This window comes from Apteryx mantelli, chromosome 6 (assembly GCF_036417845.1).
Source record: "Apteryx mantelli isolate bAptMan1 chromosome 6, bAptMan1.hap1, whole genome shotgun sequence".
Classification (NCBI taxonomy): Eukaryota; Metazoa; Chordata; class Aves; order Apterygiformes; family Apterygidae; genus Apteryx; species Apteryx mantelli.
The window spans coordinates 31,367,187-31,380,412 of NC_089983.1; the positions used below are offsets into that span (position 1 = coordinate 31,367,187).

Below are 13,226 nucleotides of genomic sequence, written 5' to 3' on the forward strand. Positions count from 1 at the left end.
CACTAAAATCCATGTGTGTCCCAAGCAAGTGTAACCCTACCAGCCAAAGGGAAATCTGTGCCAGCCACCATGAGCCCACCAGCTCGTGGCCCTGCGGCTCACCGGTGCTGGCCCACGTGGCCAGGCCAGCAAACGGCACTGAGGAGCTGCTCCAGGCTAGAAATAGGAAGTTTTGCCAGATTAGTTTCAGCTCAAATGAATTCCCTGATTTAACTCACTGAGCAGCCACAGTGCTTGCACCACCACAAGGGAAGCTGTGGAGGAAGGTATGAGCAGAGCAGGGCCACTCTCTTCAGGGACAGTGCTATTTAAAATAGCCATGAAACTGGAGACTTAATTACAACAGCAGTATTTTGGCTAGTATCAGTAGACTTCCTGAATAAAGCAAACAGCATTAACGCATTTTAGCTAGAGCAGGTAATTTCACCGGATTTCTTCTCTTCCACAAATTACTAGGCAAGATGGTGGCAAGCAAGATCTTGAAATCACTTAGCTTACAATTTCTGCTACTCAAAAAGACTCTCTGTGACCAAAGCACGAAATCTGAAAATTATGCAATTCAAAAGGACATCATATGGCAAAATGGAAACGCCTTGTACAACCTCAGCCCACTAAGAGGCAACAGACAAGCAGCAAGGCACAGGTGTGAGAAAAAAAACCCAAAACCCTTCAGGAAGTAGCCTGTCCCCCAGATAGCTCCCCAGCACTCCCCCCCTGTTTATTTCACTAACTATTCTACAGAGCAGTTGTCTACAAACTCTGAATCTGCACATTGAGAACGCATGGGTTATTTCTGAAAAGTAACATTAGGAAATCAAAAAAGGGTTTATGAGCTGGTACCAAAAATGTTCTGTAAAAATCTATTACCTTCAGAAACTATCCCTCAGAAAGCAGCTGGTCCAGCTTTTCTAGCCAGGATTCAAAGGGATTACCAGGAAGCTTCCAACTATGGGCATTACAATGATAACAGGTGTTTTCTAATCATGCTGATACAAAGAAATTTGTTTAAAAATTGGCTGGAATGCAGTGGATAGGAATCAGGTGGGCAGTTCCCCCCTCTGTGTGGGGCCCTGCACAATCTCGCGGCACCAGGTGCACCGTGCCAGCTCCCTCAATGCAGGGGCAACAGAGCAAGAGCTGCACCTAAGGTCACCTCACAGGTGAAGTTATAAATTATACAGTTATAAATTATGACAAAAAATAATGCTTTATCCCATGCTTGGTTAATGGGGCAATCTGGAGCACTTCATGTCTGAATATTTCAGGCCTTTACTTGTTCTAGCATCTCTATTATTTAGTTGTTGCATCTTTGACTTTTAGAGTATCTCCTTTCATACCTCACTGCTTCAAAACATTGTTAATTTACTCTCTTGTATCATAAAAATCCTCATTTACTTTTCTGATTTACTTCAAAGCACTGTCTTGTATCAGCTGGTCTCTCATAGTGCTTATTTTCTCCGTCTTCTTGCACCTGCTAGTTGCTGAAATCTTTTTTCTTTCCCTTCTCCCCTCCAATTACAAAGAATATGGCCTCCTTGTATTAAGCAGAAAGGCTTTAAAAGGGGGCTACATCGAGAGGGAGCTAAGCATTTCTGCGTGTTCAGTTAAATCAGAATGATTCATGAAGTAAGGGACTATTTCAGATCTGCTCTCTTAGAGAGCAGACTCCACCCTGTTGAGTTTGCCATCAAGAGTAGGAAGTGTACACAGCTTATTCATATCCCTTACCACTTCCTTCAGCCACTGAGCACCGCTTATAACCTTGTGGTCATGGAGCACAAGAGCTCAGAAGGGTAACTGAGGCTTAATGGATCCAGATTTAGTAGCATATCTTTTGCTTCTTCCCAATAAGAAAAGCACAGGAAAATTATACTGTATATTCTCTCTATAGGTGATGCTTAGCCCAGGGCAGCACAGCAGGCTGCCTGAAACTCCTGTAAGGAAAATCTCTAGAAAAAGCAAGGATGTGGATATAGACTATAATTAATCCCAGTATGATTTTGCCTGACTGCTCTGACCATGCTTAACCCCTCTATCACTGTATAATTTTAAGATTTGCCTTCATAAGAAAATCCTGTTCACTGCTGTCTATGGGATGCCACCTTTCTGCCTGGGTGGACAGATGTCAAAGCTCAGTCATACTCTGGTTCTCTAGCCAAACTTCCAGGAGTCTGGATAGATGAGGAAAAAAAAAAATCCTCAAATTCTACTACCTAGACATAATTTCAGGGTGGAAAATTTGGGTATTTCCAAAGTTTTCTGAATGTTTGATAGGTCTGTCCTTGGCTCCTTTGGAACCATCACTGTCATCACTCAAGCATTTTAAAGAGCATCTTCAGCATTCTGGATCTGAAGAAGACTGGCCTGTTTCTGGCCTAGTCATTAATCTTGTCTGTCCTAGGCATTAGAAAAGGAATAATTTATGTGCCATGATCTACACATCTTTTAAGTGGTAATTATCATTCATTTGTAAGTGAATATGTGACTTAAAACAATGCAGTCCTGCACTAATTTCAAACAAGTACACCTGTAGACAAGTGCTGTAAACATCAGCTTACACACGCACTTTAAGACCAATTTTAATATTACTGCTATTATGCTCTTGGAACTCTCTTGAATAGAGGCTGTGATTCTCACAATAGAAAATTGTGCTGAATAGTGCATTTTATCATATGCACAAGCATCAAAGACTATAAAAGGACAGAATTGGCCACCTCCATTTATCTTTACTCTTGACATTAGGAAGGATACAAGCCTAGGTTTCTAGAAGTTGAAAGAACAGAGCAAGTTTTCAGCAAAGATGTGTCACATATTGGCACCTAAATAAAACCAGATGACTCAACAGAAGAGATAGCTTCATAGTTTTAAGATATCTCACTTCTTGGCTAATGTAACTTTCAATTGTTTCTTTTTAATCTGACATTATATGTATATATACATATTCCTTTTTAATAATTTATGAACTCACTGTTGTTTTCCAAGAAACCGGTTTCAATACAGGTCTTCATATATTCTAAATACATTCCATGCAGAACCACCTCAGCCAATTTTTCCTTCAGTGTTCATTCTTCAAAACAGATCTCATATCTACTAGGTTTGAAAAACAGTCGGCTTTATTGTGCTTTCTCAGTATGATTTACTGTGAAAGATTTAAGCATTTCAACTCTTTACAATACAGTTAACCATTTATAATATACTTCCTCCAAAGATTTCTTACAATACAGAATTCAGATTAAAATAGTCTTATAATTACTACTCTGTAACCTAAAATTACACTGGCCCTAATGATTTAAAAATATTCTTTTGTTGCACATTGACAAATGGTTTCTTATATATGCTTCCACTATACTTTCAGCACTTATAAGAGCATTGGATACAATTTCAGCACATGCACTTTTTATTTTTGAACAGCAAGTAATATTCTCACATGGCTTGAGACAAAGCTTGACCAGTCTATTCATGACTATCTTTTTCTGCTCTTTGTAGTGGTTTTGAATTTAAAAATTGGAGCATTTTAGGAGTTTTTTTAATTTGTGAGGTTTGTTTATTAAAAGTTTTCTTCCAGTTTGCTCTCAAGTCCTCAGTTAGTGGACTAATCTCACAATGGCATATTACAGGATCACATAAGGAAAAAGGCAAACAGAATCTGGATGACAGTTCATATCTGATAAAACCCTGCAGCTTCAGTGACATCAACATTAGTACAAAACTAATTGTAAAGAACCACAGCTCCTCTGTGTTACATTTCAGAGGCAAGTACTCCCGAGCCTTCCCCAAGCACTCCTGTGCCATTCAAAAATATCAAGTACTTATCTCTGCTCTCGGTGGTAGCAGCAATCTGCCTTAATGTGAACGCTCAAGGACAGTCTCCTACAGTGGTAGGAATTACTGCAAATTCCCACATATTCACTGCCAATGGCTGCTGCTGTTCAGCAGAGGAACCAATCTTGGCTTTCCAGCAGCGTTTGGGGAGGCTCTGGTGTCAGTTCCCCAAAGCCTCACTCCTAACAGTGTCCAAACCTTAAGAGGAGCACAGAGTGTGCATAGCCATACTGATGTTTACTATTGAGAGATCTCTGCAAAAATAGAATTTATCTTACCAAAAGGAGGAGACTCTCGCCCATCCTCTAATCCTGAATCTCGCTCTCTGTCTCTCTTTCTGTGTTTATGTCCACGGTGTCTATGACGCCGGTGACTTTTTCTTCCACCCAGTGGCACATGAACTCCAATGAACAATGTTCGGTGGCCTAGAAAGAGAGTTACCTTTTAAAAAGGGACCGTGGCAAAATAATAATAATATTGACAACTGTAGCAACATTAGTGATGTAATAATTATTATAATAGTAGAAATATTATTATAACATTAATAGTTGTAATATACTTATTATAATAGTAATCATGAGGTAGTGTCACAGATGTACAGCCTCCCGATACAGGAGAAAATGCCAGTATTGAAGTTCACATAATGAAGGGCCAGATTTTTTTATTCAATTTTGCGTCTCTACGTATGAACTTTGTACAAAGCCAGACAGGTATTCTGTGAAGTGTCCTCCAGACTAGTAATATTAAGAAACACATGGATCTCCTTGCATGGAACATTTGGTAAAGTTACTGTTTGTTTTGTGTGTGCAGGAACTTTACAAAACTCAAAGTTATTTATGAGCCAAACCTTAACAGAATTCTTGTGGGAAATTCACTGATGTAAAAAAAAAAAAAAAACATAAAAACCCCAAAGCCCCCAAAACAATAAAACACTGAAAACTAGACTGCAAAATCCCCATAGTACATAGCTGGTAGCTTAGAGAGCTTTCATTTTTTTTCTGCTATTTCATTTAAAAAACTAAACAAGAGGCACATGTTGCCATGCTCGCTTCCATCTTTGGCCCTTTGAGCCTGAGGAATTTATGTTGCTGATCAAGCCCAGAAGATTTAGGTCTCAGCTACGTGGGCTAACAGGATCAGAGCACAGTACAGCACCCAGAAGGGGGAGAGCATTGGGGAAATGTACAGAAAGTACCACGAAACCGAACAAACGGGAAAGGAATCATGACTCACTATGCACAGGTCTCCTACATTTACTCAGCAGAAACACTTATTCCAGATTACTCATCTCAAATAACATTTATTTTCTCTTTGAAATGAACGTGACACAGCTAGTGGATAATTGCTGCTTTGCTGTAATCATTCAGCGGTGTCAATCATCTGAAAAAGGTCAAGAACATTAAGCTAAGGTAGCACGTGATCTCTAATCCCATTGAGACTCCAGCAGGGGCAGAAAACACAGCAAGGCAGCATTTGTCACAACACATCAAAGAAATTCAAGGCTGACAGGAATTCTCTGCAGAGGCAGAACTAAAAAAGCTGCAGAAAAGGCTCTGGACACACACTATTTTATTTTGTCAGCTTTGATTCACGTAGAGGAGACCACAAAGCAGAGACATCAATTTTATGGAGCCTCCTCTTATATATTCAGGATATTTTCTGAAGCAAAAACCAAGGGTTGAAAAATACTTTTTTTAGATATTTCTTTCTTTCTCCTGATTATGTTTAACTCAAGAAATGATTTAAAGAGAACTGCTGCCTTCAATGCATTTCAAATGTATTGCAATCAGTGGTGCATGAAACAAGGAAAAGTGTGTGCTGTAACAGGAATTCATCAAAAAGACACTGAAACACAGCAGTAATGCATTACTCGACACTTCCTTCAGTAGAAAAAAATGAGAACAACATTTTAAAAGGAATCAAGCTCCCCTCCCTAAGACTTTAATCATTCCCAGAGGTGCATATAGATTACTTTAATTTAGTAATTTAATAAATTCCTGCTGCTTTGTGCTGGCGTGGGCATGCTTATCCTAGTTTTGTGCCACTTCCACGTTCAGGTTGTACCTGAGTCAGGAAGCTCAGATTCAGGTTCACATTTCACTTCATTTCCAGGCTTCTGAAACCAGGACCTGAGCCCAGATTGTTCGTTATTCAATAAACTGTGAAATAGGCCCTAAAATGCCAAGTGTCTGCATGACACAAGAATTTTCTCTGTGCAGACAGAATCAGTTCACACTGAAGAGATATCAGCAAACTGGACACTGAAAAGGATAACCAGGAACAGCAAAATGAATTTTATTCCTTCTGTATGAATCTACTGAGGTCAGAGTTCTACCAAGGTGTAATTTCAATTTCAATGTAGAGGGGAATTAATGGCTTTATAATAAGACTCAGGGCAAATAAGAAGAAATAAGGAAATTCATAGAGAAAACATAATATTTTTCTATAAAAAAGTGACAGAGCGAAAAGCAGAAGTGAAAAATCTGAACAAGGAGTTAAGAAATCCTGGTTTTTTAGAGGAACACAACTACAGAGCAGAAAAAGACCAGCTGGGAATAAAAGAAAAATTAATGAATCCTAAATTGCTGGCAAAATGACAGGGAATCATAGAAGCAAGAAAGAAAACACAGGAGAGGAAAAAAAGAAATGAAAGGAGTAAAATGACCTTACTTCAAGTAAACTTTTGATGGTAAAGATGATAAACTACTGACCAGAAAGTAAGCTTCCTTCTTCTTTACAAGTTAATGGAGACACTTTTAAAGAACAGTTTGGCAGTGAGATGTGCCCACTTCCCGAGCCCAGGGTGCCAACCGCGAGGCCTCCTTGCAGTCTCCAGCACACAACAGGGCAGAAACCCAGCGTGTGCTCTGCCAGGGGATTTCTTGCAGCCTTACTCTGGAGAGGGGCATCCACACCTGTTCCAGTGAAGTTCTTTGAGAGGTTTTTTCCCTAAAGACTTACATTATTTGAACTTGAGAATAATTTGATGATGAGACTGAAAGCAAGTCCCAACAATCAGCTGGACGCTGTCATTTTAATGTTGTGCAAAAAAGCAGCAATTTGAAGGTTTCTGTCTAAGCATAACACACACAAATACAGGCTGTGGACAGCTCCTCAATGTCACTGAAGTCTATGGGAAAATTCCAACAGACACCAAAGGCAGCACATTTCCTCCCCATAAATGGAAAATTGGGTAGAAAGACCCATTTTTATATATATTTTTATACTTTCAATAACTATATTTATTACAAGATCTAGGTTAAACTAAATAAATTATCAACAAAAAAAAAGAACATACAACATAATTTAAATTTGGCTGAAGTCAATCACAGAATATCCAGTAGGACTCTGATCTTTCCTTACAGTTTATAACCAATTGGATAAGGGCATTTATTTCATTAATCTTTAAGAGCTAGATCCAAGGGTTTTGTGTGTTTTATTACTTACTTTACTAAGATGCCAACTAAAAAATGCCTGAATATGTTTAAATACTGTAAAATAATTCTGCTCTACTGCATGTTTGCATAGCACCTACCTCAAACAGATCATGATTTCTGATTTTACTAGCATAGGCACTGCAGTACAGGTAAGACTAACAACTGCAAGTGACATCAGTACATAAACTGGAGACAGCAGCCACAATCTAACAACCATTCTTATACAGAATTTGCACACACTTTCAAGAGCCCAGCAAAACAAAAACTGATTGATAACTCTTTTAAGCCAAATCTTCAAAGTATCATATTGGGCAAAGCTTGTAGAGACACCACATACCATAAAGTCCCATCAACTGAAAAAGGACCAAGTTGTTAGTGAAAAATCTACATAAGGATTGATGTTTTATACTGTGTTCCGTGTTTACAAAATAGATTTTTTTCAATACTTTTTTGATATCCTGAATTTTCAGGATGGCCGTGATCCCTTGCAACAAAATGACATCAGCTGAAGTGGTCAATTATAATGTATTTCATTATTATTATTGTTGTTGTTGTTGTTGTTGTTGTTGTGTTTAGTTAGTTTGGTTTGCTTCTCCCCTTCTTCTGGGTACTCTCCTGTGACTGACCCTCATACATTTCTTTTCTAAAATTTTTCAACCTAAGAAATGAAAAATATCTTTTTATTCTCTGCCTTTCAATCAAGGACTGTCGTTGATATGTTCTAAGGTATTTTGTGCATGCATGCACAGATATATGTCCATTGGCAGGTTCATGGAAATATATATAGATAAGATGCACTATGCACATGCACATTTGTGGGTTTGGACATAGTTAAGAATTTGGCCAATGTTGTTTCTCAGAATAAACAGTAACTCTAACAGATAGAAAAGGACTTCTCCTATTAAAGCTTACTTTAAAAATAATTGAAGAATTTATATACAGAGAGAGGTTTATTTCTCTCCATAGTTATGTTATAAATTAAAAATCAGAACATGATGTTTGGACATCAGTGAGCCACATAATTTATCTGGATTTCCTGAGTTTTTTCAGTTAACCTTACATTGACATCAATAGTGCTTTTATCAAGAAAGGACTATGGCTTCATTCCTGCAAAAGTACATGTGAACTAAATGTCAACTAATGCCACATGTGTCAATGGGAAAGCTAATCTTTGCTAAAAGCACACCTATAAATATCTGCGGTATTAGGACTTAGGATCCAACCATTTTTAAAAACTGAACCTCTGAGAAAATACATCAGTATACCAAGACTATTTACAATCTGAAAGCTTAATACAAAAAATATAATGGACTAAATTGATCTGCTCTGAAATGTCACCTCTGTCTAAATCCAGTGTTAAATTGTATACATTAAAAAAAAAAGAGAATGTTCTTAATCAGGTTGCACATAGCTGGGCACAAAATTCAAAATATATTGTTAGTTTAAATCTATGCATTAACAGCATAAGAGGCTTTGGCCCCTTGTGGTTTACCTTTGAAGTATTAAAACAATTTTTAAGTAAAAATATTTTAAGGATTAAAGAAATAATTGTCCTTGCTATAAAGTGCTCTTTTTAATTTTTACAGGATTATATTAATAAAACTAAATTATATTATAAAAGATTTAAAAGGGATCTTGTTAATTATATTTAATTTTCAAACCAATGAAAGCATATGTAAAATCAGGATTTCCCCTAAATTTTAAGAAAAAGGGTTTTGTGCTTTAAATATCACAAGACAGAATCACTAGGTCGAGGTACCAATTCTTTGCCATAGAAAAGACACATACAAAATATACATACGAAATATGAATACAACTAGTGGAGACATTTCTCAGAATAAAATCTAAGTAGAAAGGTTTGGGTGGGGTTCTTTAATTCTGAAGAAGTAATTTTTCTTTCTACTTTTATAAGAACCCAAGAGCAATTTAACCCTCTATAAAGGCAACTTCAGAACTGCAAACAACATTTTCTGTATAGCCACTGAAAATGACAGATGTAACATCTAAAAATGGGTTTTCCAAACCTGGCATTCTTGGTCTTCAAAACAGAAACTAGACCCAGGCCACCTATATTATTCATGAAATAAGTGGAAAGAAACAAAAAAAAACTAGTGGGATTTCAAAAGCTTTTAAAACACATATCCCATTATAATTTATGAGGTTTGATTGCCTGCCTTCCTCCCTTAAGACCTTTTGGAGTTACAGTTGGAGTCCCATTATGATGGTCTGAATGGATGTAACACTGCAAGGGACAACGGAAATGGAGAGAAAAAAATTGTTTCCCTTAATTTAGAAAAATTTACAAAAGATCTTTATAATCGAATGCTGACAGTACAGCCATACTTGCTCGCGTGCCTCCCCTGCTCCTCTCAAACACGGATTTAACACAGAGCACACCCGCTCAGTAAAGGAACACACACACATAGCGTCTTTCTCCAACAACAGAGGGTACAGGGGCCTCCTTTTAACACCCCGCACTTGAGACGCAAGCCTTTACTTTCAGAGCTCCTTAGTGAACCAGCCACAGCCACGTCAGTGGCTATTGCACAAAAAGGGACTGTCCAGGATCTGACTCTCCACGAGCTTCAGGTGCTCATGGCAAATCTTCAAGCCTGTCTGTGCTGGCTTCCACGAGAGAGACTTTGTACCTGCCTTGGGCCCTGCCGGGACGTGGGCGTTCAGGTCCCTGCTCGCGGGCATGACGGCAGGGGGCAGATAGGGAAACAGATGGTCTTGAAACATCTCCAGAAAGAGCAGACGCAGGCTCTTGTGACCTCCTAAGGAAACACACTGCAAAGTCAAGATGCCTTAAGAGAGAATACTCTGCCAGTGGTTCGAGCCAAGGATCTCTGTCCCAAAGGCTCCTGAATGCTGTGGGACTGGAGAGGGGTTTCTCCCTCTTCTGCAAAACAGTCACTGCCTTGAAGTCTCTTCAGTGTTATGCACTGCCAGTTAAAGCTGAACTAAATGCAATTTTCCAGGCTCGGAAAAATCAACAGCAAGGCAGAGATAGAAAACTAGCTGTCCATGAAGAGTTAAAAAAAAAAAAATGTTTTCCTTATAGGAGAAAAAGTAATTATGGTGAATCGTGTAGGAGTTGAGAGTACATGACTCATTATTCGTTATTGTAGTGCAGCAGGGAAGCAGAGCTAAAAAAAAAAAAGCAGAAAGGACAAAGGCAATGCTTCCTGAACCAACAATTTACATAGCTGGTTGTGGATATGGTTTGCTCAAGGCACGTTTCCCCCCACTTTTATTGCCATGCTATAATTTGTGAGGAACTGCCTGAAAAGTCTTCACAAATTGTTAGGCCATACAGGAAACAACCATGAGGACTGAAGTGCGTACCTCATGCGTGAGGCTGGAGTACAGCAGTAATTATCTAGAAAACTTATAAACGATACATCCCTGACCCAAGAAACCATTTGAGGACAGTATTCAGTATTCAGTAATACGGAGCAGAAGAGTGTCTCACTGAAGTCATTAAAGTTAAGGAGCTTTTAAAAAGCACTAAAGGATCACTGCACTCCCAACAAACCTATCCCTTTAACAAACTGTTTTTCCAAGTTGTGGCTGGACCAAAACAACTGTATTTAATCGTATTTATATTCCTTCCCTATTTTCCTGTGTTGCTCCAGAGGAGTCAGAACTGTTGCCTGCCCTGTCTTGTTAAAGATCAAGTCTTAACCCTGCCAGATGACAGAAAAAAGTCAGCAGAAACAGCATGTAAAAGGATCCTCTCCGACACCCGTGCGCTGTTCCCTGATGGAAAGAGAAGCTGTGTTTATCGGAGGGAAGAAATTGGCCTGTATTTCTGAACTGACAACAAGCAAAAAGGAAAAAAAAAATGCAAACTCAGTACTAGCACAACTGTATGTTAAAAACTGAACATTTCCATCTTCTGATATTGCAGTTTTGTCAAGCACATTATGCAGCTTTCACTAAATTGGCAAAAAACAGAGGTTCTAATAACAGAATATGAAAATGTTACTGAAATAACTTCTGGGTAACGTGTCAAGTTACTATCATGACCCACAACATTATACAAAGCAAGTTTAGAATACAACAAATTTAGCTCCTTCTCTGTTCACGTATCTTCCATGAGCACAGCTAACTTTTATTATGAAATTAGTTGTTTTATGCCAATTTCATCTATCAGAATTTCACAGGGTGAAATATTTGGAAATATTGGTCCCCACAAATATCAATAAGGTTTTGTTTCAGTAAAGGTCAGAGCAAAGCCAAACTCCAAAACCTAAAGCTGCTGGTAAACAAAAGACTCTGGCTTTCAGCCAACACTGCATGATAACTTGTTTGCTTTCATTATTTCATCGTTCTTCACAAGAACTTTCAAAGCAATTTTGCCAAAACATCCAGTGTAATTATTCACAAATCTTCAAGGTGAATTACTTTCCCACAAACAAGGAACCACTGGGAAAGGAGAGGAGACCCAAGCAAAGGAGCCAAACCAAGAGACTACTAAGGCAAGAGTGCAAGCAGAGCTCAGAAGAAAACAGTAAGTGAGATCTCAAGGAGTATTAGGAGACGTAGGTAAAAGCAGACAAAACTGGATGAGAGGCACTACAGAAGGATGGACCTTGGAAATGACACAGGGAACAAGCTGGGGTACGTAATACCTGCCAGGCAACAAAATGAAAGAACTCTGTGCTTGTAAAGCCAAAATGGCTCTTTTTAGGAGAGCTCTTCAGAGCGAGCTACAGCTCTACAGCTCCATCCAGCATTGTCAGCACAGACTAACCCGTATCTCTTTCAAACTCTTTACTTCCACAGCTTACACTCTGCCCCTCCAAGTCCAACAAGCACCGTCACAAAGGGCACGAAGTAGCTCAGCACAAACATCAGGATGAATGCGGCACCCAAGGGAAGCAGTGGCACGGCGGCCTGGAGCATGGGATCTGCGCTGACAGGCCTAACGAATTATCCGAATTGGCTGCAGCTTCCTGGCAGCCACATGGACGGGAGGCTTTGATCAATGTTCCTGTCTGGCCAAGCAGAATTAGTAGCTCACTTGCTTCTACATGGGGGTAAGGCTGAAGCAAGGCCAACAGGTTAATATGATTAATGTTCCTTCAGTCCTGTAAGCTAGTATAGGAGCTAGGTCTTATTAATTTTCAGGAAAATAATGTTGGTGGAAGACAGACATGCAATTATGTAATTTCTGTAGAACTATCCATTCTCTGAGACTGAAAAACCTGCTTCATTATCTGTTCTGGAGCAACTATGTTTTTTACTAAATAGTACACAGACATTAGAGTTCAGTCAAAGTGAGTTTTTCATATATTAACACTAACTGTATATAATTAAAATTTCATTAAAATGATTTTTAATTTAGTGTGAAAAACTATAAGAAATCTAAAATGAAATAATTACTAAAATAACCATTTTAAAAAAAGAATACTGAAATACCTAGGAATTTCCTTTTTTTTTTTTTGACAGCAAGATGTCTACTATCAAAATTAATCTTCATGTAGGTTGTTAAAGACAAAGCTTCTCTACAAGCACACTAAAATTACAAATTATTTTTTAGTATATTAAGGTTAAATCCTCAGCTTCTGCATCATAGTTTGCATTCTCATATTTTTGTTTTTAATCTAGTTTGAAGTCTTCTGTGACTTTCAGTTAACCAGTCCATGTAATCTGAATTTTGTCACAGGTGTCAGAATGCATATGCTGATGTACAGTGATTTCCATACTGGGTATGGTGCTTTATGTGCCTTGAGAGGCATGAAAGAATGCAATGCCTGACTTGACTTCCCAGGAGAAGAATTTTTCCCATACCACTTATGTAGAGAAAATGTATGAAACAGAAAAGCTTGGGCAAAATCTTGACTTTTCTGAATCAAAGACTTTTTTGCCATTGCTTCCACAGAGCCAGAATTCATCCTTGATTCCCTCCTGGACCTCCACCTAACAGTGCCAGCTATCTCCTTCTGAAACCAGGCCATA

At 38.5% G+C, this 13,226-nt stretch overlaps 1 protein-coding gene across 1 annotated transcript in view; it reads right to left on the bottom strand.

The window, feature by feature from the left end:
* The window catches only part of SLC4A10 (solute carrier family 4 member 10), a 124,725-nt gene that overhangs the window by 83,868 nt on the left and 27,631 nt on the right, over window positions 1-13,226 (bottom strand). The window contains exon 3 of the mRNA XM_067298548.1: window positions 4,101-4,247. Within this exon, the coding sequence (XP_067154649.1) occupies window positions 4,101-4,247 (147 nt within the window). The remainder of the gene's footprint in view (window positions 1-4,100; window positions 4,248-13,226) is intronic.